This window comes from Capsicum annuum, unplaced genomic scaffold, assembly GCF_002878395.1.
Source record: "Capsicum annuum cultivar UCD-10X-F1 unplaced genomic scaffold, UCD10Xv1.1 ctg80546, whole genome shotgun sequence".
NCBI lineage: Eukaryota > Viridiplantae > Streptophyta > Magnoliopsida > Solanales > Solanaceae > Capsicum > Capsicum annuum.
The window spans coordinates 18,827-37,720 of record NW_025891198.1 but is presented as its reverse complement, the minus strand read 5'-3'; the positions used below and the strand labels follow the sequence as shown (position 1 = coordinate 37,720).

The following is an 18,894-nucleotide window of genomic DNA, read 5'->3' as shown; positions in this document are numbered from 1 at the left end:
ATCCAACGAATAAACATTTTTTTCTTTGTAAAGATACATACTTAGCTCCCAATATATTTTTTTCGATTTTGGGTTTGTCGAGATATATAATTAGATCTCGATACATCCAACGAAGATGCATTTTGTTATTTGTAACGATACATAATTAGCTTCTGAGTTTCGATATATTTTTTATAATTTTGGCTCTGTCGAGATACATAATACATCCGACGAAGATACATTTTTTTCCTTTGTAAAGATACATAAGTAACTCCCGATATACTTTTTTCGATTTTGAATCTGTCGAGATACATAGTACATCCAACGAAGATATATTATTTTTTTCCTTTGTAAAGATACATAATTAGCTCCCGATATATTTATTTAAAAAAAAATTGGTTCTATTAAGATACATAATACATCTAACAAAGATACATTTGTTTCTTAGTAAGGATACATAATTATCTCTCTGATACATCTTTTTCGATTTTGGATCTATTGAGATACATAATACATCCGACAAAGAAATATTCTTTTCTTGTAAATATACATAATTAGCTCGCGATACATTTTTCTAATTTTGGGTCTGTAGAGATACATAATACAAGCAACGAAGATACATTATTTTCTTTGTAAAGATACATTGTTAGCTCCCGATATATGTTTTCTTGGTCTGTCGAAATACATAATACATCCAACGAAGATATATTTTTTCTTTGTAAAAATACATAATTAGCTTCTGTTACATTTTTTTCAGTTTGAATCTGTCGAGATACATAATTAGCTTCCAATACATCCAACAAAGATACATAATTAGTTGAGATTTTGTAGTTACTTTGTAAGGATGAAAATTTGTGTAAATATGTTAAGTTAAGATGTATGTTTATGTTATTTTTCAATGAAATTATAACTTGCTTAATCCGTTTAAGTTTGGTTCATTATTAACCCCGTCTATTTATTAACTTAGCTCACTTTGTTCCATCAAAGTGTCATTTCGACCTGCGCAAATTCATTTCAACCCATTTTTTGCTTAATCCATTTAAATTTGAAAAAATTACATGACGCATAAAATATATGTACGTAATAACATGGTGTAGCTATGGTGGTTGATAAAAAAGGCAGTCCGGTGCACTAAAACTATCGCTATGCGCGGTTCCCGGGAAGGACGGAGCCTTATCTTGCATTAACTTAAACATGTATTATATTAATGAACAAAACAAGTTATTTTTTTTATAAAAAAATACAAATAGTCAAACATTGATGTAGGGTAGGTATTGAAAATAATTTTTTCCAATTTTAATACATCCTAAGAAGTCAATTAAAATTAGATAAAAGAATGTTCCTTAATCAATCAATGTTCCTTTTGGTAAATGCTAAAGAAAGAACAATGTAATATATATATATATGATTAAAATTCTTTACTCTTACTTTCTTTTATTCAACTAGAAACTTGATTTTTCAAATTTACTTGACTTGAAATTTGGTTTTTGTTGATAATGATCTAGAATAAAGGTAATTATTAGATTATTTTGGTTCCAAGAAAAAAAAATTACATTTAAGATTCGACTAATTTGAATGGGTCATTGACAATCTTCTCAAAAATCGAACCCCAAATTTATGTTTAAGAACAGAAAAATTTGGCACGTCGGTATTACTTGATTTGAGATTTGAACAGAAAAATTTGGCACGTCGGTATAACTTGATTTGAGATTTGATTATCTAAATGTGTCATCGGCTATCTTCTCAAAACTCGAACCCTAAATTTATGGTTAAGAACAGAAAACTTTGACATGCATCACTATAACCTTTGATGATAATAAAACTTTTTTTCTTTTAATTTAACAGTAAGTATCTTATATCAATTTCAAAGCTCGATTTGTTTGAATTCGCATCATGATATTCCACATTCTCTGTTAGAGATAATTTCATTTTTAAAGCTCGAATTCGAGACAATCTTTTCGCGATACTAAAAACTTGTTTTTAAATTATAATGTGAGTCGGCATTAAGGGTGTGTTTGGTACGAAGAAAAATGTTTTCTAGCAAAACATAAATGACTTTTCTTTGGATCTTTTGAATCGGGTAATTTCCGGCATAAGACGATAACAACAACAACAATATACTTCATGTACTTCAGTAAGTAGAGTCTGAAGGGGATCGTGTGTACTCAATCCAATTCGAAATCGTTTCCCATAGACCCGCGGCTCAAGTAAAATTGAATGACCATTTGGAAAATTAACTCCTCTTTCCATTTGTTACTTGTGAATAAAGTAAAAATATACATCACTTATGATGAATAAAGTCAAATAGTCTGTAAGTTTCAGTGAAATTACAAAATTTTGAATTAATTAACTTAACCAAGACTTTATATGTATATGATGATGATGATGATTAGATAATCATATGATAGAATTAGTCAATAAATATTACCGTGTCCCTTATTGCCCTTGCATCATGTTGGTCTATCTAATACTAAAAAAATATAATCGAGGCATTAAACTTCCACTATGCATGAGATCCAGGAAATGATCGAGCCGCAAAGGTCTATTAGACACAGCCTTTTGCCGGTCTATCTATAATTGTTTCACTCACAAGTTCAAGTCGTGAAAACAACCTCTTGTAGAAATGTGGTGTAAGACTAAGGTTTATTATACGCAGCCTTTTGTCGTTCTATCTATAAGCATTTCAAACACGAGTTCAATTCATGGAAACAGCTTCTTGCAGAAATGTGGGGTAAGGCTGAGGTCTACTATACGCAGCCTTTTGTCGGTCTATCGATCTATAAGTATTTCAACCACGAGCTCAAATGTAAGGCTAATGTCTATTATAAGCAGCTTTTGTCGGTCTATCTATAAGTATTTCAAACACGAGTTCAATTCGTGGAAACAGCTTCTTGCAGAAATGTGGTGTAAGGTTAAGGTCTATTATACGTAGCCTTTGTCGGTCTATCTATACGTCTTTCAAACATGAGTTCAAGTCGTGAAAACAGCCTCTTGCAGAAATGTGGTGTAAGTCTATTATACGCAGCCTTTCGTCGGTCTATCGATCTATAAGTATTTCAAACACGAGTTCAAATCATGGAAAAAACCTCTTGCAGAAATGTAGTGTAAGGCTAAGGTCTATTATACGCAACCTCTTGTCAATCTATCTATAAGTATTTCAAACACAAGATTTTAAACACGAGTTTAAGTCGTGGAAACAACCCCTTGCAGAAATGTGGTACAAGGCTAAGGTCTATTATACGGAGCCTTTTGTCGGTCTGTCTATAAGTATTTCAAACACGAGTGTCAAATCGTGGAAACAATCTCTTGCAAAAATGTGGGGTAAGACTGTGCTGCATACACTAGATCGTTGTGGTCCGAACCTTTCCCAGACTCTGGATATAGCGAGAGCTTTAATACACTGGACTGCTCTTTTAACCTATAAGTATTTCAAGAAAGCAACTTAGAGGAAATTATAACTTACAATTTCACAACTCTATTCGTAGAGAAAAGAAAGAAAAACTTTGCAATTTCAAATGGCACATTCATTGGTTTATCCAAACAAATTTGCTTTGAAGCTGAAAATACACAGCAAGATTTGTGAGAAGGAATTGAAAAACATGTTACTAAAAATCCAAGGTGTTCATTCAGTGAAAATTGATGAAAAGCTTGGAAATTTAGTCATTTCAGGCACAGTTGATCCTGCAACAATTATAACCATGTTAGAAAAACTTGGGAGAAAACCAGAACTTTTATGGGTACAAGGGATTCCGATAAACGGCAGTCAGGTGCACGAAGCATCCCGCGTTCATGCAGGGTTTGAGGAAGGACGTGATTCGAAACATGTTCAGATTATCACACAATCAAAAGTGATTAACTCGCTGAACGATCCTGACATTATTACTCGACCAGAGCAATTGTCTAGAATTCCAGGATTGCAGACTATAGAGGTGACTGAAACTATCAAGTTGAGTTTCCAAGGAGAATCAAGAAATGAATTACCTGGTGATGACAAAATCTTGGACATTAGCACTAGCAAGAATGTCAATGGTGATGGATTTTGTAGGGCTTCTTCGTCGTGTTGTGGCGATCATGCTGATATAAATCGTCGTAGTCATAGTCATCGTGGATGTTGCCGCAGTGGTGATGACGAATTCTTGAAAATTAGCACTACCAAGAATGTGAATGGTGGTGGATTTGGTGGTGCTTCTTTGCCGTGTTGTGGTGATCATGCTGATATAAATCGTCATAGTCATAGTCATCATGGATGTTGCCGCCACAGTGGTAATACTAGTTTTCAACATGCTATTCCATCAGCTCCTCCTTTGCCTTTTGAGTATTCTCAGACACCACCATCTCCACAATCGTCATCATCGCCATCAATGCCTATCACCTATCATAGTGTCTTCAGCGACGAGAATGTAACTGGCTGCATAATAGTATGATATGGTGCCATATATGTCTTTGTGTGTGTGTGTGTGTGTGTGTGTTTGTGATGTGATAGATCTGTTAGTCAACTTCTCTTGTAACTACTCGGTAAATTTGCTCATAGTTGTTTAAATATTCTAGTTTTGTATCTTTTTTTTCAAAGGTACCTATTACGATCAGCACCGAAGAATCTTAGTAGCTCAGTTGGTTGGCTTCCTAAATGTTCACCTTGCTGGTGTGGGTTCGATTCTCCATTTCCCCTTCCCCTGCCCCAATTTCTCGGTTATTGATGGAAAAAAAAAAACTACAACAACAACAACAAAATAACACTACCCCGTGTATTCCCACAAAGTGGGGTCTGGGGAGGGTAAAGAGTACGCAGTCCATACCACTACCTCAGATGAAGTAGGGAGGTTGTTTCCGATAGACCCCGGCTTAGGACAGATAACAAATAACAAGCAAAAAACATAAAAGTAAACAACAACAAGGGATATCACACTACGAGATATTAGAGAAAACAAAACACCCACAAAGTAACATCATAAACTATCTAAACGAAATCATGAACATCACCAAAACACCATGAACAAAAGGCTACAAGACACTACAGGCACAGATACAAACAAACAAAGCACTCTTCCCTATTATTACGAACGTACTCCTACCTACTACCCCTCTACCTTAATTTACGTCCTCCACACCTTCCTATCAAGGGTCATGTCCTCTGTCAGCTGTAACTGCCCCATATCTTAGTAGCTGTAATCTTTTTTCTTCAAAGGTACCTATTACGATCCGCACCGGAGAATCTTAGTAGCTCAGGTGGTTGGCTTCGTAAATGTTCACCTTGTTGGTGGGTTCAATTCTCCATTTCCCCTTCCCCTACCCCTAATGCAACTTTTTGTTGTTCAATTTTACTATAAGTGACTTGTTTAAAGATTCGACATCTATTGAGATACATATCCTTGATCAGTCCCGTTGATGTATAAAAGTTATTTATATGTCATGTCGTAAAGTCAGAATATTAACCTCAGAAGATTTATACCATGAGCTTCACTAGCCCTCGGCAGAGCTCGTTCACTGAATCTTGGGCGTCTTTAAGTTTTCAGCATCTTCTCAATCAACCTTTAGGTTTCACAGCACGGATGTCAATAACTAACCAGGATGCGCTATATGATTAGCGCGATCATTGTAATTACTTTTATCAAAATTCGCTGCGTACTCTGCAGGCGAAAAAACAAGTGCCACCGTTAAGTGATGCCTTCACGAAGTAAATAAGATGAAATACGCCACTTTAGACACCACAGAATACAAAAACTCAAGACAAAATGACATGCAACCGTGATGATATAATATATACTCAGCCTGAACAAAATTAGCAGCCTAAGCACCATAAGGGTGCATTGTATGCAGCCTTATCTTTCATTTCTGCTAGAGGCTGTCCTGTCATCCAACCCGAGGTAAACGATACTAAAGAAAAGCTCCTCTGACAAATATTGTTTGTTCTGTCATATATTATCCAACCAACACCAGCTAACAGAGGCAGATCCGGGATATAAACTTAACGGTTTTCAATTCGGGATTCTAGCACAGGTTCAAGATCTTTATTCAAACTATTGTTTTCCGATGAAGTAAAACTATGTCTGCCCCTGCCTACAAGGCCATACATGCTATGTTGCTCGGACTCGTGAAAAATGTTAACGGATGCGTGTCGGATTCGCCATATATAGTGTATTTTTGAAGAATCCGACACGGGTGCGGAACTGAAAGTGAAGAGTCCACGCAACTTAGCATACATGTGACCAGTGACATTTGCTAGAAGCAAGCAAAAATCCCATTCAAGATTCAGCCACAGGGAAGGAGCAATAAGTCCTTCACTGGCAACATCAACATGGATCGTGTTTCAATCCGTTAAGGAGCTCCACAACCTCAAATTTCTTAGTCAGGATTGAACCAAAGATTGCAGCAACTTGCATCATATTCTCATCTACCATCTCTACTGCTTTAGCAGGGTCCACGACAACAACATAGTATCCGTCCTTCAATTCACGTAGTTTAGTTCAACTTCAAAGCACCTTGCGAATTTTTCCCGGCAGATCAAAGCCCCATATTCTCAGACATAATATTTTCAGCAGACTTGAGAACAATAAATAACAGCGAAACTAAACTTGAGTAATCAGAAAATTCTACAAGACTAATGGGGCTTTAGTTAAGCTGATCCTGAATTGTACAACTTCTCCATCCAATATTGTGCATACAACAACAACTACGCCTCAATCCCAAACAAGTTGGAATCGGCTATATGAATCTTCAGGTCTTCATTTACGATTATTTTGTTATGAGGACTCCTCATGGATTGGCAAGTTTTACATTGGCTGCCAACCTACGGCAACCCTCCTCCTTTTCCCGGGCTTGGGTCCGGCAATGTGAGCGAGCTCACACAGGCGGAGTTATGCCTATAGGAGTACTTCACTGATATTCTTCAAATTTATGAAGCCCCATCAAGCAGGAAAAGAACATGTACTGAGAGAAGTAAGAACCTCACTGGAATATGCGTTGTATAAGCTATACTCGGTAGGGAGCGGAGCACAGCACCCCCAGTTATCAACCTCTACCTGTACTGACACAACCATGGTGGTCAAGTGATGGTACTAGCTCATCGCCCCTCCTTTGTCATCTGATTAGTATCAGGGGCCACCACCATCATCGTCACCAATGCCTCACTCCTATTACAGTGCCTTAAACAAAGAGAATGCAAATGGCTGCAGAATCCAGTGATGCGTGTGTGTGTGTGTTGCGACTGTGTGCGTGTTTGTTTCATGTCAAATGTAATTAAGCTACAATTGTTACCAAAAGTTATGGGGTAAATGTAAATTCACCATAGACATTAAGGACTCGTAAAATTTTCAAGCAAATACAGAATGGAATTAGGCATAAGAACTATCGGTTAAGGAGTCAATGTCAAATTCACTATGGACATTATGGTACTAAAGAAATAGACAGCAAGAATATCGAGAGGATTTAATAGACTAAACTATCTGACGGTAGATCTATACTTCCAACTATGTAATAGGAAGTTGATCAAAACTAGAAATTAACATATTGTTTCGCTAATGCAGGAATGGACTTGATAAAAATTAAATAAAGGCTTATCTGATGCACAACGAAGCATATTTTCCGCAAATATATACTATTCTGATACCAAAGTTACGGGAAAGGAACAATAACGAAACAAAAGCTACCAAATATAACAACATTCAAAAATTAATACCATCTGCAATTGACCCCTTATCAAATACTCAAAAGTGACTGGGAAAGAGGGAAGTCGCAACAAGAACAAAGAAATCCTCAAGCATGCGCACCGGAATTAACTGAACGGACCAGAAATTGGGGTTTCAAAGAAGCCATTAAGATTTACTTGCTTGGATTGGTGCTTTTCATGGTCATGATCGTAACAGACAAGGTTAAAAATAAATTACTATATCAACAAAGGGGCAATATTCACGAAATGAGCAAACTTCACAATCATCAAAAAAGAAAAGGCACGTTACAACCAACGTAGTAGTTGTCATGAGAACGGCGAAAATTTTACATGAACTATTACTGCTAAACTTTTCTGTATTTCCTCCACCCCTTGTTTATTCTTTTTACTTTTATTTGTTGAAAATTGGACCTTTACCACATAGTATAACATGAAATATACACACAAACAACTGCGCGCGCGCACACACATACACACATCATTGGATTATACATCTATTCGTGTTCTCGTCGCTTAAGACGCTGTAATAGGAAGGACGCACTGACAAGTATGAAGGTGGTGATGCCGGTGGCTGAAAATAGTCGGACGGCAAAGGAGGAGCTGATGGAATAGTACGATCACCTGACCATGGTGGCTGCATCATAAGTGGATGAGGAATGTATCCCATTGGCAGCGGCCGCAGGCAATGGCAAGAATAGTTGTTTCTGTTATCCGCACAATAAGAACCAGAATGAGTATAATTACCACCGTGGCCACCACAACACGACAAAGATGCAAAACAAAGTCCACCACCATGTGGAAGCATCTCCGGTTGTGTAGCCGGTACATTATGGTAACAATAGTTGTTTCTGTTATTGGCATAACAAGAACCAAATCTAGTATTACCATGATTGCAACCACAACATGATGAAGACGCAGAACAAAGTCGACCACCACCACCATGTGGAAGCACTTTTGATTGTGTTATCCCAGTGTTATTACTTGTTGATTGTCCTTGGAAAGTCAGCTTGACCTCCACATTATGCAATCTTGGGTTATCAAATAGCTTGACCTCCACAATGTTCGAACCACTCGGTGGATCATTCACTTTTAATTTTTCACATGGCCAAAGCTCGGCTTCTCTCCCACGCTTCTCAAGCTTGCGTAGGACTTTTTCAGGATCTACTTTGCCTGAAATGACTACTTTCCCAAGTTTATGATCAATGTCAACTGAATCAACACCGTTCACCTCTTTCAGCTGCTTTTTTAGTTCCACTCCACAATCCTTGCAGTGTACTTTCATCCTGAGAGCAATGCTCTTGGAAGATTTCGACATTGTTTCCCAAGATTGCTGATCATAGCAATAGCTAATCAGACCTGAAAACATTATCCTATAAAAAAACAAAAAAAACTATCCGCTTTATCAAAATCCTCTATTTTCTTATCTAAGGACATCATATGAAGCTTAACAATAAAATAGAGCACCATCATCTGGATTGTTCCATAACTGCTAAAAATCAATTTTGATATTCGGTGAAATGCATAGCCGACCCTAAGCTTCCAAAAGATTTCATGTAGATACCTCACCTTGGTGTCCATTGTTGCACAAACTGTGCCTGTTATGCACATATTTAACAGTTCTAAACCAAGATGTAAGCCGTTGAGGTAGATTAAGGATTTAAAGTTTACGGGCGCGGGTTGGGTCAAGATCTCAGATCTAAGATAGTTATAGTATAAAGCTTAACAATAAGGTACATCTAGGAGCAGCTGCCTTCTGCAATAACAAGTCAAAATCAACAATTTTTTTATCTTCTTTTGAGTACATACCGCAACAAAATCAACAAGTCATTGTTACATCCCGTTGGAAATTTGCTTTTTCGTTTAGTAGTGAACAAAACAAATCTTGCAGAGTCATATTCTTCCATTCAAAACATAAACAGACATAACAGTTCATTAAGATCACTAAGATCTAACAGCAGAAGAGATCTGTAAACAAAACACAACAAATTTTTGTCATCATATTCTTCTATGAGTTTTCTATTCAAAATATAAGCAGACACAACAACATACCAAGTGTATTCCCACAAAGTGGGGTCTAGGGAGGGTAAAAAGTACGCAGTCCATACCACTACCTCCGAAGAAATAGAGAGGTTGTTTCCTATAACTAAATCATTAATCATCGCTAAAAATTAACAAATTTTGGACAAACATCCCGTTAGAAATTGGCTTGTCCTATATTTTCAATGGAAGCTCGTCATAAATGTTTCCAACGAGCCAATTTCCAACAAATTCCATCAAAAATTCACTTTTTTTAGTAGTATAAACACCAAATCTTGCAGAGTCAAATTTGTCTATTCGAATTATAAGCAGATATATGAAGCTTTAGTTCACCAGGCAACTAAAAAGTGACAGTAAGGAGATCTCTAAACAAAACACAATAATTTTTTTCTATCATATTCTTCTATGAAGGGGGGCCTTGGATTAACCGGTTGGAAACAGCCTTTGGCAGGAATGTAAGGTAAGATTATATACAATAAACCTTTACTATCCGGTCCTTTCCCGAACCCCTAGCATAACGAAAGCTTTAGTTCACCAGTCTGCCCACTTAATATTCTTCTATTCAGAACATAGGCAGACATAACAGTTACAGTATTTGAGATCAATAAACAAAGCATAATAAATTTTCAGTGTCTTGATTCATATTATTAATTCTGTGAGTTCTTCTGCCTCAAAATATGAGTAGATATATAACAACAAAAAGAGGCCAGATCGATGTACAGAAGCCCCCGCTAGCACGGAGTCCAAGGAAGAGTAACATAAACATACACCTTTAACTTATCATATTTACGCAAATCCCCACCCTTACAAACTAACTACAAAAACCCCAACTAATTACGCTTCTTCGTTGAATGTATCAGGAGCTAATTATGTATCTTTACAAGTTGTATCATGCATCTCAACATATCAAAAATAAAAAAAGTATATTGAGCTAATAATATAAAAAAATGTATCTTCGTTTGTTAGGTGTATTGGGAGCTAATTATGTATCTCGATAGACTCAAACTCAGAAATTTCAATAATTATGCAAAATATAATTAACTCAAAACTGTCGACACCAAAGCGAAAACTGAGGAATAAATAAACAGAGGATCCATTTATATAGTAAAAAATGTTTGTTGTATGGAGGCGCATTCGACATTTTGCAAGGTTTGCTTAATTGGTTGGACCTTACGAATAACTGCCCATTCTTTTCTCTTAAATTACAGACCATGCCCCTATCGTTAAATATGGGGAGACCCATTAAACGTTCAAGTGGACGCCTAAATCAGTGCTATAATGATTAATAATCTCATACTCTATTCTTGAATTTGTTAATAAAAGTTTGCCTGTTTCACTAGAAAGAAAAAAAAAAAAATTAAAGCGCTAGCTTCCAGATGCTTGCTCATCATATGTTTTCTAGTTTTATTATATTCTCTTCTAATTAATTATTACTTCCTTCATTTTAAAATGAACAATTTTTTTCTTTTTGGATAATTTTTTAATTTTAACTTTCCACTTAACATGTTTAAGACCGGAAAATGAATGGACATTTTGATATATTTAAAATAACTCTAATTTAAGACCAGTGGCGGAGCCACCTTATAAATAGGGGATTCATCTGAACCCCCTTCGACGAAAAATTATACTACTATTTTTATATAATAATAATAATAAAAAAAAAATTATGTATATATAATTGATGTTGAACCCCTTCAACTAGTTCGTATGCCTATATTTTCCGATTTTGAACTCCCTTGGTCCTCCACTGTTTAAGACCACAAGATTCAAAAGTCTTTTTTATTTTCTTAAACTCCGTGCAAGTCAAACTAGGCCAGGAGGGAGTATAAGTTATTTATGTTACTTCGGGTACACAATCTGTATTATGTCAAAACAACTTCAACACAAGTTTAAGATTAAATCAAGAACACTTATGAAGTTTTTCAACACGTTCAACACAAGTTCAATATGAACTATCAAAGAAGTGTGTTATTTTATTTTAAAGAAAAAAGATGAAGCAGAATAAATCAAGCCCTCCGAATTCATGGAGTGTCATTAAAGAAATAATTCTCCTCAAGTACAATCAGAATGTACTAGTACCTCAAACCTTCTAATTTTCTTCGAACTCACTCAACAGGAGATGATCACAAAGAGTTTTTAGAAGTAGAAAAGTGATTTTCAATGCAGAAATTTTCATACTAAACCAATGGAAAAAATACAGGTTTATATAGTCATTAAGTGTCTCTTCGAAAAGGAGGCAATGGTTCATCGGAAAGGTCTGTCATTTCTAAATAATCATGTATGTCCATTTCGAAACAACATGTCTTTTCTGAACAGTCACATCCGACCGAACAATCACCCCTTTTCTGAAACAGTGTCTTTTCCTCGAAGGGTTGTGTCCCTCCATTTTTCACTCACACCAATTAAACCCAACTATTTATGTAATAAAAAATTAATAATATTTAATTAAAAAAAAGAGAAATAGACATTTATAACATGTTTGTTTCAGTTGCTTCAATTGTAATTTTATTATACAACTTCTAATTAATTATTATCAGTATTTTATAGATTAAAAAATTAATAATATTTAATTAAAAAGGAAAAATTGTCGTTTATGATATGTGGTGTTGCAGTTGCTTCAATTATAATTTTACTAAATGTCGTTTTTAATTAATTATTATGAATCATCTGTTATTAAAAAATTAATAATATTTAATAAAAAGGATGAAATAGACATAAAATGATAAATTAATTCTCGATGTTTTAAACTAAGTTAACGTCTTATATGAGACTCACTTAAATTTTTTCACAAATAAGTCATTTAAGACATGTCTACTGTGTCGCTGCTTCAATCGTAATTTTACTATATCACACTTAATTAGTTATTATGATCATTTAAGTGTCACTTAAATTGACATTTGTGATTTATTTCCTCACTTATAAAGAATGATATGCAGGTAGCAGATCGACATATTTTCTTGTGTTGTCTACTTAGGTATTGTCTTTTATATTTGTTTATTTTACTTTCCATTTTAATCTATTATATATTTGAAAATTACGTAAAAATATTATAAATCATAATAATTAACAATTTAAAATAATTTAAAAGACGTAAAAAAATTTTGGTTGACTCTCTAAATTTTATTACTGTCACATAAATTGAGTCGAAAGAAAAAGTACAATAATCATAATAATTAATAATTTAAAATATTTTTAAGAATATATAAAAATTTAGTTAACTTTCCAAAATTGTATCAATACCATACAAATTGAGAAAGAGAATGTAACATATATCATTTAAAAATTACGTAAAAAGTATTATAAATTACAATAAGTAATCTAAAAATATTTTTCACATTGGACCCGTGCTGACAGACCATATAACCTCTATTCAAAAACTAAACTAAAAATTACACAAATACACAATTTATGTTTTCAATATTACAAAAAATTCCAACTCCCTAAATATATTACAAAAATCTCAACATATACACAGAATGCTATGTATATGTCAGCTATGTTATGTCTATTAATATAGAAAGAGAGTAAAGTAATTAAAAAAGTGGAAGAGAGAGTAATTACTTCCAAAAGGTTGGTATTTATGTTATTTATAAAAAAAAACTAAAAGAGGCGTCATACAACTACTGTAAGTTTTGTTTCATCCAAATTACAAAATGTTTTTGTGAAAATCTGACTGCCGAAGGAGATTCAATGAACCCCCTAATCATAAGGTGGCTTTGTCTCTGTTAGTGTATAAAATATCCTACACTATCAGGTAAATTATCATTATAATATGGCTTCGTCTATTAGACACGGCCTTTTGTCGATCTAAGTATTTCTAACACGAGTTCAAGTCGTGAAAACAGCCTCTTGCAGAAATGTGGTGTAGGGCTAAGGTCTATTATATACGCAGCCTCTTGTCGGTCTATCTATAAGTATTTCAAGAACGAGTTCAAATTATAAAAAAAACTCTTGCAAAAATATGGTGTAAGGCTAAAGTCTATTATACACAGCCTTTTGACGGTCTATCTATAGGTATTTCAAACACCAGTTCAAATCTTGGAAACAACTTCTTTCAGAAATGTGGTGTAAGGCTAAGGTCTATTATATGCACCCTTTTGTTGGTCTATGTATAAGTATTTCAAACACGAGTTCAAGTGGTGGAAACAGTCTCTTGCAGAATGTGGTGTAAGGTAGGGTCTGTTGGGTTCAAGGTATATGTGAATGGAAAATGGAGGAAAAATAGTGGAGAGAAGGGAGACACTAATTTAGAAAGTGTACTCCCAAATTAAAAAGTTCACTCTTTCTTCCACATTGGTAGGAGAAGGGAACTTGTAAGTGTTTAAAATAAGGAACACTAACTCCACATGAATAGTGAGACAAGAACTAGGTGATGCCTCGCGCCGTCTTTGTCGGCGCTCGCTCAGTTTCGGATTTGAAAAATAATGAATTTTCCTCCAAAATGCGCACGCATTTCAGACGCCATTCCAACGCATACGCAACGCACATCACGAAGGGATGCGACCCTTCGAGAAAAGGCACACTGTTTCGCACTGTAGGGTCTTCGGGCACAAGTCCAGCGCAGTCTAAGGGACATGACTGTTGTAGAAAAGGTGCCTTTCTGCTGAACCAATGCATCCTTTCTGAAAGGATACACTTAAAGCTATAAATACCTGATATTTTCCTCAGGTATTGGTATCAATTTTGACAGCAAAAACTCTCTTGTTATTAACAAAAACTCTGTGTGATCATTAAGTTGTTGAGTGAGTTCGTTGAATCCAACAATTTGAGGTATCGCTATTGTTCGGATTGAAGGCCATTTTATCCTGGGAGGAAGATTCCATAACCTCGGGTACAGTGAGGGGAATTATTCCTTAAGGACACTCCGTGAAGTCAGGGGACTTGGCCTTACAAATTCTGTTTCATCTTATTTCTGGAAATTAACCAACTTCTTGGATAGATTATTAGTAATCTTGTGTTGAAGGTGTTAAAGAACTTCCTAAGTGTTCTTGTTTATACATGAACTTGTGTTGAAGTTGGTGTTGCATTTATACAGATTCTTGTACCCGAAACACTATAAATAACAAGGTCTACTATACGCAGCCTTTTGTCGATTTATCTATAAGTATATTAAACACGAGTTCAAGTCGTGGAAACAATCTCTTGCAGAAATGTGGTGTAAGGCTAAGGTCTATTTATACACAGCCTTTTGTCAGTCTATCTATAAGTATTTCAAGCACTAGTTCAAGTCGTGGAAACAGTCTCTTGCAAAAATTGGGGTAAGGCTATACTATGCATACAATAGATCCTTGTGGTCTGAACCTTCCTCAGACTCCGCACATAGTGAGAACTTTAGTACACCGAGCTATCCATTTACCTATAAGTATTTCAAAAAAGCAACTTAGAGGAAATTATAACTTACAATTTAACACCTCTATTTCTTAGAGAGGAAAAAAAAAAACTTTGCAATTTCAAAATGGCAAATTCATTGGTTTATCCAAACAAATTTGCTTTGAAGCTGAAAATACAGTGCAAGATTTGTGAGAAGGAATTGAAAAACAAGTTGCTAAAATCCAATGTGTTCATTCAGTGAAAATTGATGAAAAGCTTGGAAATTTAGTCATTTCAGGCACAGTTGATCCTGCAACAATTATGACCATGTTAGAAAAACTTGGGAGAAAACCAGAACTTTTATGGGTACCAGGGATTCCGATAAACGGTAACCAGGTGCACAAAGCATCCCGCTTTCATGCAGGGTTCGAGGAAGGACATGATTCGAAACATGTTCAGATTATCACACAATCAAAAGTGATTAACCCACTGAATGATCCTGACATTATTACTCGACTAGAGCAATTGTCTAGAATCCCAGGATTGCAAACTATAGAGTTGACAGAAACTATCAAGTTGAGTTTCCAAGGAGAATCAAGAAATGAATTACCTAGTGATGACAAAATCTTGGAGATTAGTACTACCAAGAATGTAAATGGTGGTGGATTTTGTGGGGCTTATTCGTCGTGTTGTGGTGATCATGCTGATATAAATCGCCGTACTCATAGTCATCATGGATGTTGCCACAGTGGTAATACTAGTTTTGGTTCTCGTTGTGTGAATAGAATAAACTGTTGTTGCGGCCATTGCCTGCCTCCCCACATGGAAAATTGGTGTAGCGCGCATGCTTTTCCATCAGCTCCTCCTTTGCCTTCTGAGTATTTTCAGCCACCACCATCTCCACAATCATCATCATCGCCATCAATGCCTATCACCTATCATAGTTTCTTAAGTGACGAGAATGTAAATGGCTGCATAATAGTATGATATGGTGCCATATATGTCTTTGTGTGTGTGTGTGTGTGTGTGTGATGTGCTAGATCTATTAGTCAACTTCTCTTGTAACTATGTAAATTTACTCATAGTTGTTTAAATATTCTAGTTTTGTAATATCAACACAGGAGAATCTTAGTAGCTCAGCTGATTGACTTCCTAAATGTTCACCTTGCTGGTGAGGGTTCGATTCTCCATTTCCCCTTCCCCTGCCCACAATTTCTCGGTTATTAAAGGAAAAAAAAACTAATGCAACTTTTTGTTGTTCATTTTTCCTTTAAGTGACTTGTTGAAAGATTCGACAACTATTGAGATACATATCCTTGATCAGTCCCATTGATGCATAGAAGTTATTTATATGTCATCTTGTAAACTCAAATACTAACCTCGGAAGATTCATACCATGAGCTTCACTAGCCCTCTGGAGAGCTCGTTCACTGAATCTTTGGCGTCTTTAAGTTCTCAGCGTCTTCTCAATCAACCTTTAGGTTTCACAGCACGGATGTCAATCACTAACCAGGATGCGCTATATGATTAGCGCGATCATTGTAACTACTTTTATCAAAATTCACTTTGTACTCTGCAGGCAAAAAAAAAAAAGTGCCACCGTTAAGTGATGTCTTCATGAAGTAAATAGGATGAAATGCGTCCACTTTAGACACTACAGAATACAAAAACTCAAGACAAAGTGACACGCATCTGTGATGATATAACATATGCTCAGCCTAAGCACCAGAAAGTAACAACAGAAATCAGTTTCCATAATGCAATGCACTTAAGGTTGTGGCTGAAGTTCGCGATGAACAACAATGTGTTCAGCATTTCACACTGTACACAAACAAGAATGATTTTACCTTTAAGAGGACTTGAGAATAAAAGTACGCTCATCCAACCTGAGGTAAACGATACTAAAGACAAGCTCCTCTGACAAATATTGTTTGTTCTGTCATATACTATCCAACCAACCCCAGCTAACAGAGGCAGATCTGGAATTTAAGCGTAACGGTTTTCAATTCGAGATTCTATCACAGGTTCAATATCTTTACTCAAACTATTGTGTTCCGATGAAGTAACACTATGTCTGCCCCTGCCTACAAGGCCATACAGGTGACCAGTGACATCAAAAATCCAATTCAAGATTCACCCACAGGAAAGGAGCAGTGTCCTTCACTGGCAACTTGCATCATATTCTCGTCTACCATCTGGACAACGACATAGTATCCATCCTTCAATTCACGTTGTTTAGTTCAACTTGAAAGCACCTTGTGAATTTTTCCCGGCAGATCAAAGCCCCATATATTCTCAGACATAAAATTTTCAGCGGAATTGAGAACAATAAATAACAGAGAAACTAAACTTGAGTAATCAGAAAATTCTACAACACTAATGGGGCTTTAGTTAAGCTGGTCCTGAATTGTACAACTTCTCCATCCAATATTGTGCATACAACAACAACTACGCCTTCATCCCAAACAAGTTGGAATCAGCTATATGAATCTTCAAGTCTTCATTTACTATTATTTTATTATGAGGACTACTCATGGATTGGAAAATTTTACATTGGCTGCCAACCTACGGCAACCCTCCTCCTTTTTCCGGGCTTGGGACCGGCAATGTGAGCGAGCTAACAGAGGCGGAGTTATGCCTATAGGAGTACCTCACTGATATTCTTCAAATTTATAAAGCCCCATCAAGCAGGAAGAGAACATGTAATGAGAGAAGTAAGAACCGCACTGGAATAAGCGTTGTATAAGCTATACTCAGTAAAATCAAACGTATTAAGATTTGTATATTAATATTGGAATGTTGAATTGGAAAAAGCAACAGAGGATTAGGGTAGGGAGCACAGCACCCCCAGTTATCAACCTCTACCTGCACTGACACCACCATTGTGGTCGAGTGATAGTACTAGCTCATCTCCCCTCCTTTGTCATCTGATTAGTATCAGGGGCCACCATCATCGTCGCCAATGCCTCACTCCTATTACAGTGCCTTAAGCGAAGAGAATGCAAATGGCTGCAGAATCCAGTGATGCGCGAGTGTGTGTGTTGCGACTGTGTTCGTGTTTGTTTCATGCCAAATGAAGTTAAGGTACGATTGTTACCAAAAGTTATGGGTAAATGTAAATTCACCATAGACATTATGGAAGCACTCATAAAAATTTCCAAGCAAATACAGAATGGAATTAGGCATAAGAACTATCGGTCATGGAGTCAATGTCAAATTCACTATGAACATTATGGTACTAAAGAAATAGACAGCAAGAATATCGAGAGGATTTAATAGACTAAACTACTATCAAATTAACCTGAGGGCTGATCTATACTTTCAACTATGCAATAGGAAGTTGATCTAAACTAGAAATTAACATATTGTTTTGCTAATGCAGGAATGGACTTGGTAAAAATTAAAGAAAGGCTTGTCTGATGCACAACGAAGCATAGTTTCCGCAAATTCATACCATTCTGATACCAAAGTTAGGGGAAAGGAACAATAACGAAACAAAAGCTGCCAAATATAACAACACTTCAAAGATCAATACCGTTTGCAATTGGGAAAGAGGGAACTCACAACAAAAACAAAGAAATCCTCAAACATGCGCACCAGAGTTAACTGAAAAAGGACCAGAAATTGGGTTTCAAAGAAGCCATTAAGATTTACTTGCTTGGATTGGTTCTTTTTATGGTCATGATCGTAGTAGACAAGGTTAAAAATAAATTACTGTATTAACAAAGCGGCAATATTCACACAATGAACAAACTTCACAATCATCAAAAAAGAAAAGGCGTGTTACAACCAAAGTAGTAGTTGTCATGAGAACGGCGCAGATTTTACATGAACTATTACTGCTAAACTTTTCTTTATTTCCTCCACCCCTTGTTTATTCTTTTTACTTTTATTTGTTGAAA

The 18,894-nt window shown here is 35.8% G+C and overlaps 1 protein-coding gene across 14 annotated transcripts in view; it reads right to left on the bottom strand.

The window, feature by feature from the left end:
* Positions 1-3,174: 3,174 nt before the first annotated feature.
* LOC107870240 overlaps positions 3,175-18,894 on the bottom strand; it is a 20,913-nt gene continuing 5,193 nt past the window's right edge. For 2 of the 14 annotated variants that reach the window (XM_047405644.1, XM_047405643.1), the window contains exon 2: positions 5,613-9,001. In XM_047405644.1, the coding sequence (XP_047261600.1) occupies positions 8,124-8,960 (837 nt within the window). In that variant the 5' untranslated portion in view covers positions 8,961-9,001 and the 3' untranslated portion in view covers positions 5,613-8,123. The other 12 variants (XR_007051575.1, XR_007051579.1, XR_007051571.1 and 9 more) reach the window with 12 other exon arrangements.